This window comes from Harpia harpyja, chromosome 10 (genome assembly GCF_026419915.1).
Source record: "Harpia harpyja isolate bHarHar1 chromosome 10, bHarHar1 primary haplotype, whole genome shotgun sequence".
Classification (NCBI taxonomy): domain Eukaryota; kingdom Metazoa; phylum Chordata; class Aves; order Accipitriformes; family Accipitridae; genus Harpia; species Harpia harpyja.
This window is the reverse complement of record NC_068949.1, coordinates 4,580,131-4,600,745: the sequence shown is the minus strand read 5'-3', so window position 1 is coordinate 4,600,745 and position 20,615 is coordinate 4,580,131. Positions and strand designations below refer to the sequence as shown.

The window sequence follows — 20,615 nt, the reverse complement described above, 5'->3', positions numbered from 1 at the left end:
CACCTTGCCTCCACTTGCTGCACAAGTGCGAACTTATTTCTAAGCACAAGCACCACTGGTGCCACATAAAAACTTCATGCCATGTGCGGGGAGAAAGGGCATCAGTAAATTTGGGAAGATGAAAAGGAATGGGAAGCATGGACACTCCTGTGGAGGTCTCCCCATGAACCATGATCCCCTTCTCCTATCCTGTGTATAAAGTAGAGCAGAGCTGGTGTTCACGCCCCAGTTAACCAACCCCTTACTTACAGTCGTAGTTTTGTGATCTTCACCGAGTTGTTCAGGAAAGCGGTGAGATTACATTTAGAGTAAAAAAGAACGGGTTTTTTGTATTTCCTATCAACCAAAGGAGCTGGGCATTTTTTAACTAGTTTTAAGCGTGTTTGTTTTAGTAGAAACACCCTTTTGTTTTGAAATGTAACACACAGAAGAGAAAAATGAGGAAAGGCATGAAAAGCAGGCCTGCCACGGGAGCCTCTCCCCGGCAGGACTGGCACATCCCAGCCCACCGAGGCCCTGCTCCGTGCTCTCGGGGTGGACGTTGCTGCGGCACAAAGCAGCACGCTCCAAACTGCTGTCGCTCAGGCTCAGAAAGAGCCTGCGGTGCTGACAAAGCTGCTCTGCCCCTGGCAGCGCAGGGGATTTCAAGATGAGAGCATCCCTTTAGAAAACACAATTTGCATTAATTAGGAAAAAAACCATTTTTTGCCTTTTCCTACTTCAGAGAGACAGGCTCTACAATAGCTCTATTTTTTCATCTCTTTTAGTGCAGAAGAGGGTGCAGACAGGGGTCAGCCAGCAGGGAAAGCCAAAGCCTGGGGCAAGACTCATCTCATCTAACCTTTCCAGCAAAGAGTGCAGCGGGGACTGCAGCCAGGCCGACCAGGGAGGTAAGGCTCACAGGACCCTTGCACTTGCAATACCTTGTACCTTTACAGAGTAGAGAGCGAAGTATGTCTTTTAACGAGCTCTATGTAACACCAGCAGCTCAATCCCACAAGAAAACATTAAGGCAAAGCACATGGAGAAGTTAAAAAGGACTTGAGAGTTATTTGCCAAAAGTTCCAGATGTGGACGGGCAGGATGGATAGCAGCATGTGACACTCGTCAGCCCGAGGTGTCCGCGCACAAACCATTGGTAAATATTTGGTGTTCAGAGTAAATTTTGCTGGCAGGAGATTACGTTGTTCTTTATTGTCCCCTCCTTGCCTGCAGCCTGCAGACCACGTGCTGGCAATCGGATCCAGCATCACCATTTCTGTCTCCTTGTCTGCACGAGACATCTCTTCTAGGGTGTCAACTACCTCTGTTATTTAAAAAGTCCTGGCTTTCTGGCAGAGGAAGGCTTTCAGCCCACCTGATTGCATCCTCTTGTGGGCTGCTGTGAAACTTCTCTGGTGTTTGCTGAAAACCCCTGGCTATCCAGAGATGAGCTCCAGGAGAGCAGGAGGAATATCATGGCCAACAGAGCGGTTTGAGACCCCACCTGGAACTGCTTGCTCTTGCTCCCCTCCAAGACAGTTAGCATACAGGAAATCATGATGTTAATTCCTTTTTTTTTTTTTTGCCCCATACATTTCACCCATGGATCTCAGAGTAGCTCTCCGACACAAGCGCTTGTACTCCTCTTACGGCATTCAGTGACTAACACCAGCTCACTCCATGACGCATCCATCGCAATCGTTCACTTAATCACTCATCCAATTCCTCTTTGTTTCAGCAGAAAATTGCATTAAAAACCTTAAACAGTGAAATCCTTGCATCCTTGTCTGAGGCCAACTACTAAGTCTCTTTTACAGTGACATTGAGCATGTAAAAAGACTTTAAGTATTTTGTGTGTACCAGATGTCAAAAACTCAAGCATTAAACATTTAAAACATAGCTAAAACCACCCAAATTATTAAAGTCTTTGGTGCTAAGGCACCACGTTATCAGTCACTTCTCCCTAAACAAATGCTTGATACCACGGACATTTTCTGCTCTGAAGGGAAGTAACGTGCTTGCAAAATGCGCTGTGTTTAGTATCCCAAAAGTCCAACAGTCTCTCTGGCACATTGTCCAGATCTTCAGCTGTAAAGACACAGTCGTACAATGGTTTTGGAAAAAAGGCAGCCAGGCAAATAGTCCTCGTCAGGAAACCGCTGACTGTACGCCTACCCATGACAAGGAAGAGCAAGAAACCACCAGCCAAAGTGCAAAATTAAAAAGTACTAGCAGGCACTTTGGACAGAGTTCCTGGGAAGTACATAAAAGCAGTTTTCAAACCAAATTTAAAATCTGCATTAGTCATTTGTGGCGAGCTCTAAAGTAGCCAAAGATGTTGCAACTGAAGAGGAAAGAAAGTTGACAAATGCTTCTCACCACAACTTTACGCACTTGATTTTAACATAACAGTCTTCAGTTCTGTAACTTCACGACTACAGAAGGGTTGGCCTCGTGAGCTGCCAGTCTAGCTAAGTCCTTCTTCACAGGACTATTTCTGGGCATCTGATAATGAAAAGTTCCATGGAAATCACCTAGGTAACGCAAACTATCTCAGTCTTTTAAAAGAAACACACAAGTAAAGCTCATCTTCGCGCTCTCAGTGCTGAGCGAAAGGAAAACACCAAACAAAACAGAGATGCGTAAAGCCATGTGTTAACAAGATCAGTCTCGTTTCTCATTGTCTGATGTCAAGATTAATCAGGCTCCTGCAATATTTCCGGACGTGGAACTGCAGCAGCAATCACACCCAGCACGAGCGTTGCACTGATACATTGACACATCTCCATTTTGCAGATAGAGAAGGGAACCATCTGCCTCGCCAGGACCACGCAAGCCCATGCCAGTGCAGGAAAAAAAACTCCCAAGAGAGGAGCTTTGGAGCGGGCGAACAGAGCGAACCAGCCCTGGGGACCTTTTGCTTTTGCCACACCAAGGCAGCAACTGCCACTGGCTGCTCCCCTTGCAACACAGGGGAACCACTTTCCTGCTGCGAAGGGGAAGTGAGGGCTCGCTTCTGCCTGCTTCTCCTGGTATTTCAGCTAGCTTAAGTGGGGAGAATGGCAAAGGACACGGCTGTCACCTCCTGCCACTCTCCTCCAGTCCAATCCCCTCAAGGGAAAAAAAGAAAGCCTCCTTTGATGGGCTTGTGGGGAGAGACAGAGAACAAGGCACTGGTTTCTTTCTCTCCTGAAATGTTTAAGCACAGCACAACCCTCCCGATCGACCTGTTTTACAACGCATACCATGTCTCTAGCTGGCATGAGAATTAAGAGCATTTCAATTTAAACAAAACTGTGTTTTTAATCAAACCAAATTACTTCTCGTATTATGCACTATCTGAAGAAGTACACTGAGGTTACAGCCTCCAAGTTCAGATCTCACACCCAATACGAATTCTGCAAAAACTTGGGCTGCTTGTAAACCTTGCTGCTTTATGCTGGGTAAGGAGAAAAAGCTAGTGGAACAACAGAAAGGAAGTTTCAGTTGTAAGATCTTTTTTGCCTTACAAAAAGAAATAGAAATGCAGGTTAAATGGAGTTCACAGGAACCTAATCTTTAATTAATCTTTGAAATAAATGCCTGACCTCACGCATACTTTACAGTTAAAACTCAACATTCCTGAAGGGAGCTTTGCTGCCTAATCCAACAAGCTCCCCGCTTCCTTTTTTTTTTAACTAAATACACAAACTTACTTAAGTTCATTCTCTCAAACCATTGAACAATCAGGAATTATTCAAAAAGTTTCCTTAAAAAGACATGCCTTAAAAGAACCACAATGCAGTGTGTTGTGCTGAGCATCTGGCACAATATAGTCTCCAACAATAAAGTACACTTAGCTGGCGGTAGTCTTTAACATTTACTATAGGAGATGAAGAATTGGCATCATTGGTTTCTGTAATTCTGTATGCATTTGTATGAAATGTATTTACATTGTACTGCACGGTTTTCAGGAAAAGCTGTAAAGCTGAAGTGTTCTGGGATATCTTCAGAGGACAGAGATCTCCACAACAGTGCCAGCCACACAGCTGTGTTGAAAAAGCTCCGACCCCTCTTATTTCTAGGACTTCTTAATTATGGACCCGCTCCTACCTGTCTGCTGAGCTCTCACTAGGATTTTGGCGAACTCAGGGTGTTCCTCTGCACACAGCTGCTGGTTAAAAGGGACACAGCACCCTGCACTTAACTTGGCTTTGCCTACCCTGCAGGTAACTTCCAACACTCGCTTCAAACCAGTATTTGAAGGGTATGACCAGAATAAGAAAAAAATCATTTTCTATTGTCCTGGTTTCCGCTGGGATAGAGTTAATTTTCTTTCTAGTAACTCGTGTAGTGTTACGTCTTGGATTCAGTATGAGAATAACGTTGATAACACACTGATGTCTTCAATTGTTGCTAAGTAGTGTTTATACCAAGTCAAGGATTTTTCAGCTTCTCATGCCCAGCCAGCAAGAAGGCTGGAGGGGCACAAGAAGTTGGGAGGGGACACAGCCAGGACAGCTGACCCCAACTGGCCAAAGGGGTATTCCATACCATGTGACATCATGCCCAGTATGTAAGCTGGGGGGAGTTGGCCTGGGGGATCGCTGCTCAGGGACTAACTGGGCATCGGTTGACGAGTGGTGAGCAATTGCATTGTGCATCACTTGTTTTGTATATTCCAATTATTTTATTATTATGGTTGTCATTTTATTATTGTTGTTATTATTATTTTCTTCCTTTCTGTCCTATTAAACTGTTCTTATCTCAACCCAAAAGTTTTACTTTTACTTTTTTTTTTTCTTTCCCGATTCTCTCCCCCATTCCACTGGGTGCAGGGGGAGTGAACAAGCGCCTGCGTGGTGCTTAGTTGCTGGCTGGGGTTAAACCACAACATCTATGCTGGGACAGCCCACAATCTATCCTTCCCCAAATTACAAGTAAGCTAAGTTTGATGAGCCAATTTTTGCTGTAAAAAATTTGCTCAAAGGCCCTGAAGGGTGGAATACTGAAGTATAGAAGAAAAAAAACAAAAACAAACCAACCAACAACGCTAAACATGTATCACCACCTTCTGCTTGAAAATGAAGCTAAAAGTTAGTAGAAAAAAATTTTAGCTTTCAAATTATGAGTTCGTGGTAAAAGTGCACACTAGCTTTAATTGAAATCATAGACAAAAATAATGCGCAATACAGCCCGCTGAGAACTGCTTCACTGAGAAACTATGGGCCGCCCTACCTTCAGGCCATGGGGAAAAACTGAATTAAAGATCTGAGAGCAGAAAAGAAACTCCTAAAGGCTGACTAGCCAATTATTTAGTAAAACAGAAACACCACACACATGCACATGCACACACTTTCTCCCTTACTCTATTTGCATGCAGGTAGCTGGTCTAGTTTTGCATTTTGCTGCCTCTCGTTTCCAGGACCCATTTGTTGGCCTATTTGTTTGTGGTTAGAAGTCTTCTGCAGAGAATTCTGCAAGCTAGAGATTTTTACCACACATTTAAGATGTACACACTTTCTTGCTTGCACATGCTTTCCCCTCACACCCTCCAAGCTAACGTCATTTTTTCCCCCCCTCACTTTCTCGCATTTTCCAGAACAATCCAGTTGTTTTGACTATTCTCCTCCAATGCCCTCTATTGCTGTAAACATCTTCCCACGAACTTGACAGTGACAAGACTGCTAGTGCACAGAATGGCACACTACTGCACACCCCATCACCTTGTCACTTTCACCTTCCCCATATCCCCTGGCATCTCTGACTGTAATCTCTTAATATACGGTGGGACAACGTGCCCAGCCTACATTTTATCTAAGACAGGTACTGGTTCATAATCCTTCTATGGACGCCAGAAATACAAAGACAACCTCTGTGTACGTTTTGGGTCAGAAATACAGCCTGGTCTTCCATAAAGAGTAAATAGGTAGCTGAATTAGAACAAAAGTAACAGGTTGTGTAAGACCAGGAACACTGTCAGATCAGCAAGTCCTTAATGACAATCAGGACAGCTTTAACAGAGAAGTCAGCAATCGACAGCACACAGGCAGATTTTGAATAGTGCCTCGGCAGCGCTGGGATCTGCAGCAACTTCAGAGAGGTCCCTACTTGCAGCTCCTGCTAAGACAGCACCTGGGCTCCCTGACCAGCACAAGGTAAGAAGCCATCGATGGCATCCCAGGCCTTTAAGCTGTATGCGGCAACTGCCTGGAGCACTAGAGCACAGCACCTCTAACCTGTGAATTCTCTACAGTATATTAAGGGCAGGGTATCTCCTCCCACCACAAGCAAGAAAGTTTGCTGCTTTCTTGCTCTTGGTTCTGGCACCTCAATCGCTCACCTGTTTTTACTGAAGATACTCACAGGGAAACACTTTCACAACTATTTATTTTGGCCAAAGTTGTAAAGTATATCACATCTTAGTAAGACACAAGGCAACAGAATTTTAAGGACTCTGAAAAGCATTTAGCCAAGGTAGTCCATTTATTGAGCTATCAACTAAGTTTTGATTAACAGGGGAAAAAAGAAAACACTAAGCAACATAGAAAATAAATATTGAAAATAACATAAAGTTCCCTTCATACGGATAAAGTTTTCTGGGGACAAACTTTAGAAGAGGTAAAATGTATTCTAGTTGGAAGAATGTGCCTCAGGTTTCTTAGAAAAATTTTCCTAGAGAAACAGATTCTCTTAAACAATTTTCATACAGCACTACATTTAGAAACTGAGCCATATGCTGGAGGAAAAAAACGTAAGGGAGAAAAGGTTTATATTTACATACAGGACAAACAAAGCATTAGCTGGACATTCACTTTACATTTAAATTTTATACCATTAGTGTGGGTGAGCTACTGAATGGGTGAGCTCTGAGTTTTTCACAAAGTTACACTACTGAAGGCTCTAGGTGGACTGCCAAACTGTGGACACCTTAGTCCTATCGATCAGTACGGAAGCTGTCCGACAGCACTGGTTTTGACAGATATCATTTTAATAGTGCACATTTCCTTCAAGGCAAGTATTTATATAAATGGACAGAGTTTTGCTCTTAGCCTCTCCATTCTTGTTGGAAGAAGACCCACCATCTCCTTACTGAGTTCTAGTTCAGTTTCAACAGCACGGACAGCATCTGGGTACTTCTCACAATAGTCTACCAGAAATGTGTAATATTCCAATGATGTCTGCATATTTTCCAGTTGCTTTTTGCTATCCGAAGTAATAAGCTTACCATATAGTCGTGCAATATGAAATTTAGCCACCATTGCAGGGCGAAGAACATCTTCCTCGAGCTCTTCAGGAAACACCTTATCTGGATTCCTCAAAGAATCTAAGAAGAGTTCATAATATTTGATTGCTAACTGAGCCAGAGAATTAATTTTTTTAATTGTGTGGGAGTCTAGCTCCTCTAACCTGTTACCAATAGCTACCTTTAAATCCATCATCTCATAATAGGTGTCGGCTAGTTCAAACTGAAGCTGCCTACTAATCAACAGATAGTACTGTGGATTCAAGTCTGCATATATAGGCTCCAGCATGTCTATTCTACGCTTGTGCATTTTGCAGCGCCTCTCATAGTCTTCTTCAAAGAAAGCAAGTACCTTAAACAAAGCACTGTGATCCTGAACAATTTCAATATGGTCAGTAACATAACCATCAACCTGAAAGAACTCTTTTGCTTCCTGAACATAGTTCTGACCAACTAGGAAGATTTCTCTGGCTTCTTGAAAATCTAAAGGATAGACGCTGCTCACTTTCTCTTCCATGGCTAAGACAGAGTCACATATATCACTTGTCCCAAAAAGGACAGCTTTCTTCCTGCCCTTCTCTTTTTCATCCTCTTCTTTTTTCCTTTGGGCTTTAAGTTCCAATTGCCTGTCTGGATCCAGCTCTCCTATGTTATCCTGAAATGACAAAGCACACTAATTAAAAATGCATGTGGCTTACGAAGAGAGACTTACACTGAATCATTTTATTTATGAGTTACCTTTGAAATACAAACTAGTTAGCAACAAGACAGAAGAGAAGATACGTTGGCATATTAGACCTTACATTCACAAAAAGTCATGTAAATTACAGTCTCGATTCTGTAAAAACATAAGACTAAGACAATTTTGTCTCCCTACTCTGTGTGACAATATAGCCAAAACAATAAATGTAAAGCCCAAAGGCCCTGCTTCTGCAAAGCATTTCAGCAAATGCCAAGTTTTAAACATTCGAATGAATGCTTAAATGAATGAAATGAATGCCTGCATGAATCAAATGCTTGAATGAATGAGAACACCAGCACACAAAACTGTTGCATATTAAGAAGGTGTTCTTACTAGCGGTTAAATAAGAAGTAATCTGCCAAATCAAGCTGCAAGAAAATGCAGCAGAGAGGAGGGAAATTTCTGAAGTTGCTGTACAAGCAGTGCACCAATCGCACTACAGAGCTGATCTCCTATCTGTGCTTATTTCGAAGTGCTGCATTAAAGTCAAAGCATACTATGAAACACTTGCTACACTGCAAGCATCTATTGTAGTATTCATTGGGCAATTGTTTATCACTTGCTACCAACTATGAATTGATTTCTGTTACAAACATCAAAACAGACTTTGTTTGGTTTTAAACAATGACAGCTACAGAACAGGTTTTCAGTTACCTCCAGTAATTTCCGAGCACTTTGCAGGAGATTCAGGCAATACTTAATCCAGCATCTTGCAATTTCAGCTTTTCTCTGTCGAAGGTCCTGTTGGTCTTGCTCCGTTTCATCTATTGAATGGACATAAACACATACAAACTTTAAAGGAACTCAAGCACTCCAGCTAGAACCTCAAATGTTACATGCAAAGAATACGTTACTTGTATTTAATTAATTTTTCCTCATTGTTAGACAGAAACATGTTCTCCATGTTAGTTTATATAGCAATTCTGTAAACTGTCATTCTGCTAGAAATCCATATAGATTAACATGGATTCATCATGCATGACTTCTTCAGAAAAATAGATCATAATGTAGGTTTAAAAAGACCTTTGATCTTGAAGGTGTTTTACTAGAAAAGGTTTTTGTGTCTCTTTGTAACAAGAGAAAGAAATCAGGGTAATTCGTTTTCTGAGATCCAGCTGCCTGCCCAGTAATTGTTTCTGAGGACGATTAGGGCATTTGTATTGCAATGGACCCCAGACTTGCTACCAAAAAAGGGAACAGAAGTAGGGGAAACTGCCATTGGTTAATCTGCCTGGTACTAACATAAGATTTATTGGCTCTACAACTTCTGTATTTTTCTCCCCACAGTCTCCCCACCGTCATAGGTAGCAGCACTGCTGATGTCTCAGGATAACATTTTCAGAAGCCAAATGGATTTCAAAGAGAACTCATTTCCCAGCCTCTAGGCAGAAGGCACTGAGTTAGCTGAACAGTGAGGGGACGCTAGGATTCCTGTTCACCAAATAAAAAGCCAACTTCAGACTCAGATCCACTGTGTTCATTATCTTTCACTAGAGCCAATCAAGTTGTTCTTATTAAGGAAATAAGAATTGTTGCTAAGAAAAGGCACCTTTATTAAATTTCTCTGTTTACATTCCGATTAACATGATAAAATGAATGTGCTTGAGAGTAGCCGATGCTGACTGTGTATTAGTCTTTCTGTAAGTTAGAACTCTCTGCATCATGTTCTTCAAGTCCAGCTCTCTGTACCGTGAAAAGGAAGGGAAAATAGGATAAATGTTTACTCCATTGAAACAAACACAAGTATCACTACTCCTATTTGGTGTAAGAGGAAGTCAAGATAGAAGTAAGTTGACGTGACCAAAAGTCACACAAGAAATCTATAAAGTACAATTAAAAATAGGACTCTCATCTGCCACTTCCAGTCTTGCGCCTGAATTTGAGACCATAACTGACTGTATTTTCTACACACATACCGAAAACATAACCTCCTTTTTTGGCTTAAGTACCATATTAATGAACTCTGACAACTGTGCTGTCAAGTAGCTACGGAAGCCCATAAACACCGACTCAGACGTACTGAATCTTTCATAATATACTGTTTTCAAACAGCCTAACAGATTAGCATAACCTGACTCTGACAGCCCTTTTTCCCTGAAACTAAAAAGCTTTTGGACATCATCCTCAAAGTACTTAAATAGTAAGAAAGGCAACTGCATAGGGTTCTGTATTTTTGAGCTAAGAGAAATACTAAAAGCAATTAAATTAATGTACTGTCACTGAACTTCAATTGACTAAAACTCAGTTGTGTCTATTCAGGTTGTATTTTAACCTCAAGTAACAGCATCAGTAGATTAAAGAGCCTGTGTTATAAGCAGCTCGAACCATTAAAAGTTAACCAATATATTCACTGTTCAAAGTCAGAGTTATAAACTCACACAGGGGCTACCCTGAGTACTTGCTCACTCTCCACGAGTTAAAGCTCTATTTATTTGAAGCTTTCAGTTGCCCAACACACGGAATGTAAAAGGCTGTGCTGTAGATAAGCAAAGACTAAGCCTAAAACAGAGGACTTACATTGAGTACTGACACTACCATGTAACCACAGGTTCTTAAAACTGTGGTCATTTCACTAAAAGTTTCTTCTATTGATCTTCACACTGAACCGCAAAGTTGTTCCTTTGCATCAACACCCAAAAAAAACAACAAGGAGGGGAGCTACAACTACAAAAAAAAGCTGTTAATGAGGCTGCGGCATCCAGCAACAAAAGATAATACAAGTACCTTCTGGATTTGGGGTTTTTAAGACCTGCAGTTTCCTTCCCTCTTTTAAAACTATTCCCAGGAAGCATCTGGTTTGATTCATTGAATCATTGCCCTCTGATCACCAAGCAGCAAAGGTAAGCTGCATTTTAAGGACATGTACAAGGACAAATGGATGAATAGAACCATTGCCACTATTGAAATGGATATTGTTTTAAATTTCACTTTTATTCTGGTACACTTTCTGAAACACCAGCAATAGGCACTTGAGTTTTTCTCACAGGGTTTCCTCATAGGCAATCTTAAGCTGTAGTAGCAGCAGCTCTTCAGAAACATTCCAATTTATTGTTAATTAACAAGATTTTGGAAAACTAACACTGGGATAAGCTTTGTACATATTGCTAGACTTCACTTTTAACATTACTTATGCTTAATTCACAATATTTTATTCAAAACTTTTATATGAACTTACTGTCTTCAGCAGATGGCACCTGTCCAGCTTGGCTAAAGATGACACTGGCTGCTGCTAAACAGTGTCGGGACTCCATAAAGCATTCCTGAGAGAAACAGAACGGCAGCGTTTATCACTGGTATAAGCAGCCCAAGCACTGCTCTCAGCTTGGCTAAACCCTTCACCTCAGATAGTAAAGATACATGAACACAAGAGAAATGACAGAACCGAGAGGCTCTGGAGCATATTCCCCTGGAGACTGGAAGAAAAGACACAATTTTTCCACATCTACTATTGAACACAGTATTTTCTAACCATTTTCTCCCTACCACAGCCACAATAGCAAGCTTTGCTTTTAATATTAGATACATACATTGTGAACATTTTCACTGTTCTGATCTATGCTACCATCGCTTCCTTGCGGTAAAGGAAGTGATGTTTTGTGGTAAAGATTGTATCACGGGGTGTTAGTCGGAATGAGCTGGACATACAAGTCAACATTATGAGTCAGATTCAGATTCCTTTACTCATATTTGGCAGTGCATTGTTTAATGATTAGTGCTATCATCAATGCATCAAAAAGACATCGAAATTACAAGTTACTATTGCTATCATCAATGCATCAAAAAGACATCGAAATTACAAGTTACTATTGAAATTAGCATTAACCGGCTTAGGTATGGCAGAAGTCTTTTAAGCATCAGAAAAGAATATCTGAATAGTCTGGAATATAGAAGTTCCTAAATAAAGCTGAAGCATTGCCTAACACAGTAAATTATTTAGAGTCAACACAGGCATTTGGAAGCAAACAGCTACCATCTTACATATTGACTTTAATGTTCACATAGGCTCAAACAAGTCCTAAGCACATGCTAAGGTACAAAGGACAATAATTTATAGGAAACATACAATGTGCAATACCTTGGCCCTCAGATGTTTTTGTTTTTAAACTCTTTATTGTAAGATAACATTATAAGAAACAATTTACAATTAAGTGATCATAACCTTAAAATTTTACTTACAAAAATCATGTCATATCACTGCTATAATTCATTAACTATAGAGCTTTTCTTACATCTACACCCCTGCTCATTTTTCCCATTGCCATCACAACACTACAGGAAAGCCACTATGTCCTCTTCAGAATAAACTAACAGATGTTTCATGGCAGAAGACAACTCATGGTTTTGTAGGAGCACATTTTTAATTCGACATGGAGCCCTGTTCAAACAGCTGTTTAAACAATTGTCTTCCTTGGTAGTTACATTTACAATATAATTACAGCAGAAAAACATTAGGTATATTACCTTAGTGAGATAGTACTGTGACAAAGTAGCAGCATTGAGTGCCCATTCTACTGGGTAGTAGCCACAATACTCAAGCTGTCGTTTAAGAGTAGTATGGCAATACTGAGCAGCCTTCTCAATCATCTCCAGGTGTTGGTAGACTTGTGCCAGATAATACAGAGTATGTGTATAGGCTTTTTCAAATCTGGAAAAAACAACAGCCTCTTTAGATCTCCTCTTCGGTTTTTTTCCCCTCCCTAAGTACACCCTCATAAATTTAAAAAAAAGTAATAATAATCTAGGTATGCTGCTACACACCCACCTTTTGGATCTTTCTTGGTCTGTGAGTTTTTCTTCTTCTGCCATGAAATGTTCACTGGGATCCAAGGGAGGATTTCCATCCTGCAAGAGTACATGAAATACTCAGTAAGAGACATTTCTCTTACTTTGTAACATAGTACTCCCTCTTCTGGCTGCAGATGATTTACCATTTTCAATCCCAAATTCAAGAAAATTTCACATAACGCTCCTACACCTATCTCAGTGTCACATCTCTGGAGCAATTCCACAAAACTCAGGAGATTTAGAGGACAAAAGCCACAATTCCACCTGGAATTAAAAGGTTTTCAGCTTGTAAAAGACTTCCGCTTACATACTTTAAAGTTATGCATGCTGTCTGCACCAGAAATACTCAACCTGGATTCTACAGAACTACAATTGGGTGTCTTTATTTTGTACAATAACATAATGGTTTTTAAAGCATCGATTTAATACTAAGCACGCCTTCAAGTGTGAAATACTCATTTGCCCAGCTGCACTAATCAGTAACAAGAAAACATCCTGCAGGAAGTACTGCAAAGAACATTACGTGCAGAGAGTGCTCAGCAGACCTGCTGTAAACACGTACCACTTTGAAAGGACTCCCTTTATTCACAAGCTGGTAAGACTATTTACTCAAATATATGAATAAGACAATAAGACAACAGGCAATGTCTTTAGAGGATAAAGGCACTAAACCATGGTATAAGGCATGACCTACATGCAAGTTGTTAATGATGTGAACTACTTCATTTAGGAGTGCTTTTTTGTTTTTTAAACCATGAGTTCTGTCAGAATCCTTACACAGACAACTATACATCTTTCAGCATTGCTCTGTTCAACCTTGCCTTAAAAGAACCATCAATAAAGTTAAGAGTCAGCATAATTGGCAAGCCCAACAGAGTAACATAGTTTATGGCAAAGTTTCATTAGTCTGTGCTTATCTAATTTCCTTTGTAGTTGTGAGTAACTTCAGATGCCAATTCTAAAACACTTCAAATGAACGTGTCTTTCTAAAGGTGGCTTTTTTCCATTACACAGTGCATCCTAAGGATGTTCAACATGTCTGCTAGCAACAGAGCCCAGTTTAGTATGCAACTTTCCTAGCCCTTTCTTAACCCCATTTATTTCTTAGCCCAGGAGAAAATAAGGCAACAAATAAAAAGCGGTCCAGAGAAATACTTTTCATAAGATAATACAGACTCAGGCAGGAACAGGAGCAAGGGTAGAGAATGCAGTCACTTTATAGGGAAAAAAACATATTCTTATGTTTGTACTTCTCATTAAAAAATCCTGAATGGATTTGTTTGCTTTTAATCAAAATGTTTTATCCATCTTCAAAGATGAACAAATGGGTCTGAAACAGACAGTGACGAATAAATAAAAGCGTGTTTAGCCTACCAGAGAGGTGTAGATTTTTTTATATGACCTTTTAATCTTTAGGGTTTTCTGTTTATAACTCATTAGTTTTTAAGATGTGAATTTATAACCCTCCATCTTGTTTTCTCTAGATACAAAGGTTTACAACCTTACAGCAAGGTTTGGAGTATATTCTGGCAAGACTAGAGCTATTCCTGCAAAGAAAGCACTTGAATTGACACAGTAAGCAAGACCCTTGCCTCCTTCCTGTGTCTACAGATTTACCCTCTGATGTCAAGCCTTATGCCTTTAATTATCCTTAGGAAGAGCTCTGCAGCTCTCCCTTCCAGGTGGACTTCATTAGCCCAAGGTCCTGCCCATAAAGTTCAGCACCTTCAGATTTTCACTGCAGTGCATTAAACAATCAAACAGCTTTCCTGACAGCAAAATGTTGTTAAAATAGCTAATTATTTTTTGGAAAAAAAGAATTAAAATATATGTAAACTCAAAGCATTCAGGAGCAGAATGTAAAAGGATCTTTTGTCTCTACCAAAATAATTTTATTCTTGCAATTGCCTTGGTTTTGCTGTAGTTGCTTTAGGGGGAAAAAAACCCAACCCCACTCAATTTGTAAGTTAACTAGACTTAGTTAGTAAAAAACTAAATCCACCAGTTCAGGAGAACGCCTCAATCATAGAATCATAGGATCATTTAGGTTGGAAAAGACCTTTAAGATCATCGAGTCCAACCGTCAACCCAACACCACCATGCCCACTAAACCATGTCCTGAATGGACAGTCATCATCAACAGTTTAGCAAAGATTCCCAGACAGGAAGGCTTCCTGATAGCCTAAAAATGTGGAATATTAAGAAAAGTATACTCACATTTTTATAATTTGTGAATGATGAATGTTGACATGGTTGTATAAATCCTAAAGATCAAACACCACTGCAAGGAACTCAAGCCCTTTCTATAAACCATTAAGCAGTTAGACAAGCTCCACCACGCCTGTTTTTTTGGAGTTTTTTTGTTAATTCTTTGCAGATTATGTCAAATACAGTTCAGCATTTTCAGAGAAACATGACGAAAGTGCAATAAAGTTACTACAAAATCAGTCTTTCGTTGTAGTTCCTTCTAAAAAAAAAAAAGTCTTTAAGCATAGCTATGTGTCATGGTTTAACCCCAGCCAGCAACTAAGCATCACGCAGCCCTCACTCGCTCCTCCCACCCAGTGGCATCAGAGAGAGAATTGGGGGAAAAAAAAAAAAAAAAGTAAAACTCATGGGTTGAGGTAAGAACGGTTTAATAGGACAGAAAGGAAGAAACTAATAATAACAACAACAATAATAAAATGACAACCATAATAATAAAATAATTGGAATATACAAAACAAGTGATGCACAATGCAATTGCTCACCACTCGTCAACCGATGCCCAGTTAGTCCCTGAGCAGCGATCCCCCAGGCCAACTCCCCCCAGCTTATATGCTAGGCATGACGTCACATGGTATGGAATATCCCTTTGGCCAGTTTGGGTCAGCTGTCCTGGCTGTGTCCCCTCCCAACTTCTTGTGCCCCTCCAGCCTTCTTGCTGGCTGGGCATGAGAAGCTGAAAAATCCTTGACTTGGTATAAACACTACTTAGCAACAACTGAAAACATCAGTGTGTTATCAACATACTGAATCCAAGACATAACACTATACCAGCTACTAGAAAGAAAATTAACTCTATCCCAGTGGAAACCAGGACACTATGTTTGACTATATAATGCCCTGAAATATAAGTGGCAAATAAAAAAACACTGGGGCAAAAAAATGTGACAAGTGATCTGACATGGGCTTATTGACAGTCATGTATGTATATGCTAGTCAGGCAGCAAAGCCCCAGGAAGAATACTCACTAGCCACTACTAACAAAAGTTAACCGTTTCAGTAAAGTCCACAGTGAAAATGAGAAGTATTTGGCAGCATTGTTTAATCCACTGAAATACATGGTATTACCAGTTCAATTTCATAATCACTGGAGCAAGTGCCAAAATCTTTTAGAGGCAATGTGGAAGCTAACAATATCATGGCTGGGCATAAATATCAAAGTTGAACATCAGGAATTAATTAGAGAGAGGGTCTGTGAAGAGAGGTAGTATCTCCAGACCGACCAACTGATCCAGAGGGCCGAAAATAAACAGACAAGCTTTTCAGCACAAGCGGGTTTTTTTCTGGATCCATTACCTCCCTATCACTGTAAACCAGCATGGCTACAAAGGTGGGAATATGGCAGTAACCAACCAATAAAGACTAACGCATTCTAAAATTTCCACAAAAATTATCTGTGCTATAAAATAAGTTCATATAAAACCTGAACTGTAATTTCATGAAACTAAGTTCTGTCCAACCTTTATAGCTGTCCTGAGACACAGATACTGCTCCTTTAAGGCCACAAATGTTTTTAGCTCACTCACCAACTGTCCCTGAGGCAAGTCAGTGTAGCATAGGGACAGCTTGCAAAGAGCTTAAAAATAGCACAAGGGAGTCTTTGTCAATACACAGCAGAATCCACAACTCACAAGGATGTTTAATATGCATGAGAGGTTTAGCTGTTTATAAGATTGTCCTCATGGATATGGAACTAAACTACTTGCCTCCACACAATACTGTGCACAGTCAGAGCAAACCATGCAAATGTTACAGTTTTGTTTCCTTTTCCCACTGAAAGCAATGGATTGACATTTTACAGTATTTCCAAGATAAGATTAAGAATAGTATTAATTAAAAGCCAAATTCTACCTGGCTTCAACTCTGGATTATCAATTAAAAGACCTTTCAAAAAGGGCCATTATTTTCAAGCAAAATTATTTTCCTGAAGAAGTCCATTTTGAAATTAGCAAGTGATCCTCTACTTTGCTTCTTCCTATGCTAGCAGTACAGATCAAATCACTTTTCAAAAATATCACAGCAGCCAGTATAAAGTGCAGAAACTCAAGTTCCATCGTATTTTTTTTCAGATTACTAGAACTGTAAGTGGCATGTGAAAGTAAGACCTGCCACAATATTAAGGAACACAGTACCTCTTTCATGTATTGATTATACAAGGCTTCCGCAGATTCCAAGTAAGTTTGTGCAGTTTTAATTTCATCCCTTTCAGACCACAGGATACCTAGATTGTTCTAAAGGTAAAAGGAAAAACAAATTAGTTACTTTCCCATTATGTTCCATTTACATTATACATTTTCTCCAAACAATTTATCAGTCCTCATCATTATATATGTGTGTTCTAAAACAATGGATTTCAAAAAGCAAAAGTTATGCCCACCCATTTTATCGCAAGTTGCTCAAAAGGGAGGCTTCTCACACAGCAGCAAATACACACAAACATCACCTCACAAACTGTAACTTTCTGTGTTTAGTCTGCTAAATAAGGACTGGTGTGTTCAAATAAGCTTTTTCCACACAGTATGTTCTGCATCTGATTCATGCAGCCTTTATATTGTATACAAATACCATAAAAAGAGCCAATGAATTAGAAATTTGTCATCATGACTCTGTAGAAAAATGTAACAGGAAAAAGATACACTAGGAATGAATGCTTGTATATTTTCAACAATGAAAAGAGATTAAAAGAACTGTTAAGATGTAAAAGGTACAGATTACTACCTTCAAATCTAAACTGCAGCAATATACGTAGTAACGTTACTGCATCTGTGAACCCACCTTTTACAAACAATACCTCTAATTTTATTAATAAGATGAAGACGTTAATAACAATCTATGTCTGATGTTCTAATTTAATTCCTAGGAAGTGTTGTTACAAAATCCAACAGGACCTTCAAAAGAGTTAGAATGTGTAGCTGTGTGCCAGCCCTGTGTCACTTTCAATTCAATTTATTTTATTATTTTTATAAGAAAGCACCACATAGCATGATGTTAATGAACAGAAATACTTTGCCCACAGCCGAGCAGTGGAATGGACCAAATTTAGTTAGACAGAAACAGTGATACATATCCTTATGCAGAAGCTCAGGAATTAGAAGTAGGGCTAAAGAAACAGGCCCAGCAGGAAAAAGCAATGGTCCTTCTTTCAGAATAGAAGTCAGTGCCATGACAACATATTTGATATGTCCTAGAACGTGGAGAAGTATGGCCACTGTTGTCAACTACTGCTTTTATATTAGAAATGTTTTTAATTAAATACTCAAGTCTTCTACAGCCCTCGGAACAGAAAGCTGAGGGCATGCTCATTTACCATCGCTGCTCTCAGCTGCATGCCAGACAACAGTTGACCTGTTTACTGTTGGACCACAGCACTTCACATGCATAACACAGAAACTTTATCCTGCTGTTTCCTAAAGGCCCCAAATCAGGAAATTCCATGCAAACATTTGTCCAACTGCACTGATTTTGACTGAGATAGAGTTAATTCTCTACTTTAAAAAAAGAGAGAAGTACTGCTTTCCAACACGCCAATTCAAAAGCACAGTGGAATCCCTGACCCTCAACCATGAAAGCAATAACTCCCTGGGACCATACACTGGGAAGATGTTATCTTATTCTGACTGGCTGCTCAAGCAATCTCCAATCTTATAATGAGTAATAGATTTGTAGCGGTGTACCCAAACCATCACACTGAAAGACAATGAGCAGATGTAACCTCATGAATTCCAGACAACTCAGTTAATTTAACCAATGCAAGACAACTCACTGTTTAACTAGCACCGTTCCACATGAACACATAATTCCTTGACAGTTTTGCAATGTTTGACAAGGAAGTACTACCAAACCTTTTCCAATTAGAGCAGCCGTTTTGACAGAGACACCTAAATAACTGCTCTATTTAATTTAAAGCCTAGAGGTAGGTGTCTTAACTATACACCAGCTGCCATGATGAAGTGGCTGAGCAAAGGCCCTTTTGTGAATCTTCATATGGTAGGAATTCATTTTGTTAACAGTATCACTTTCTTCAGAATAAAGAGCTGAATATTACTACTTCTAGCTCTACAAAGCGGTATTTACTGATCTGGAATAAAATATAATAGATTAAAAGATAACAGGCAAGGCTGAAAAGTAAACAAGAAAGTGACAGCTTTTGAGAACAATTTACCTTTTTCAGGATACAGCATAAATAAAAGCATCTCCCAACTTTACTCTGGCAAAAAATGACAGTTAAGGAATCACAAATAAGTTCTGGACATACCGAGGTCTTCTACTAATTTATCTTTGCCCAGTTCTTACAAGTTCTGTCTCGGTCTACCCTGAAAAGTACAATGCTTTGTCAACACCCAGTTTCTATTAAGAGAACACACCGCTAGATGCTCTGCATGCCCAGAGGCACCAGCAGCAAGCTTAAGAGAGAACAGCATCCCTCCACAGCCGCCACCTGTGTATTATTTCTTCGAGCAAGAAATAAACGCCAGGGCTGCCGGTGTTTTATTATTATTACACAAGCCATACCCATCAGGAGTCTGAAGCGCCACGAATCTCCCTCGCTCTATTTGCAGCCCGTTGCAGTGACCTCGCAGCACAGCTCACAGACACAGCACACCCCCCCCCCCCCCCCCCCCCAGGACCCCTCAGACCCTCCGGCCGGCCGCTGCCGGGGCGGCCCACACCTCACGGCCCCTCACCACAGACAGCCCCCCGCCTTGGGCCTTCACAGCCCCAGCCCACCTGGGCCTGTATGTAGAGGGAGACGCAGTCTGGGGAGAGGCGGTGGGGTTCCAGGAGCTGCGTGCAGCGCTGCAGGTGTTCCTCGCCGGCCGACAGCTCCTCGGTGTCGGTGTGGTTGACGCCCAGCTCGTACTCCAGCACGGCCCGCCGCACGGCCAACAGTCGCGCCTCGCCGCCCTCCTCGGCGGCGCTCAGCAGCTGCTTGACCTCCTGAAGCAGCGCCCGGGCGCTGTACTTGGAGCGATAGGGCTCGGTCTCCGGGTCCTTGCGCGACTCCACAGCCGAGAGCGTCCGGGCGGTGCGGAACTTCTCGCACACCGCAGCCCAGCCGCCTCCCGCCGCCGCCGCCATCTTCCCTCCGCCAGCCGCCCAGCGTCACGCGCGCAACAGCCTGACGTTCCGCCGGCCAATCACCGCCGCGCTGCAGGGGCGGCCCCGCCCCCTCCTCCCGCCCCGCCGTCATGGCGACCGCAGCGGCACCCCGCTCCCGCCGCCTCTCGCCGTGCGGGCGCCTCGGGGCGTCCCCACGCTCCCCTCTCCTGCCGTTTCAAATTCTTAGTGTTTTTCCCCACAGCCTCCGTGACGGGGCTGAGGGCAAACGGTACCAAGCATGGAGAATCAGCAGACAGCGCCCCAATGGCCACCAGAGCCCCGGCTCCCCTGGGACGCTCTCGAGGAAGGGGGCCAAGGGGCTCGATCTCAAATTTTTCTGAAAAAAATTTTTTTTTAGAACCAGATTTTTTAATGCAAGGGCTGCTGAACAGGCAAGGTGCAGTAACCGTCCATGTTCGGAAGAGTGTTGTTCCCCCCCAGTGCTGAGTTTCCAGTGAAACACTCGTCCCTCCAAGACACATACGGAGTTTAGTTTGACAGCAGGAAAATGGCTGC

The 20,615-nt window shown here is 41.3% G+C and overlaps 1 protein-coding gene across 1 annotated transcript; it reads right to left on the bottom strand.

Moving 5' to 3' along the window:
• Positions 1–6,428: 6,428 nt before the first annotated feature.
• KIFBP (kinesin family binding protein) lies at positions 6,429–20,121 on the bottom strand. The gene is made up of 7 exons (XM_052798713.1): positions 19,728–20,121; positions 17,132–17,230; positions 12,712–12,791; positions 12,411–12,594; positions 11,125–11,209; positions 8,604–8,713; positions 6,429–7,862 (listed from the first exon to the last, which is right to left on the bottom strand). The coding sequence occupies exons 1-7, from the start codon at positions 20,076–20,078 to the stop codon at positions 6,984–6,986; spliced, it is 1,788 nt and encodes a 595-aa protein (XP_052654673.1). The 5' UTR covers positions 20,079–20,121; the 3' UTR covers positions 6,429–6,983.
• Positions 20,122–20,615: the final 494 nt, after the last annotated feature.

What these genes read in the sequence shown, in the direction of transcription:
- KIFBP (XM_052798713.1), bottom strand. Translation starts at nt 20,078, where the DNA reads ATGGCGGCGGCGGCGGGAGGCGGCTGGGCTGCGGTGTGCGAGAAGTTC. An exon ending in CCCTCTACATACAGGCCCAG is followed by an intron (nt 17,231 to 19,727) that starts GTGGGCTGGGGC and finishes TTTTACCTTTAG; the next exon opens with AACAATCTAGGTATCCTGTG. An exon ending in GTGCTCGGAAATTACTGGAG is followed by an intron (nt 7,863 to 8,603) that starts GTAACTGAAAAC and finishes TTGTCATTTCAG; the next exon opens with GATAACATAGGAGAGCTGGA.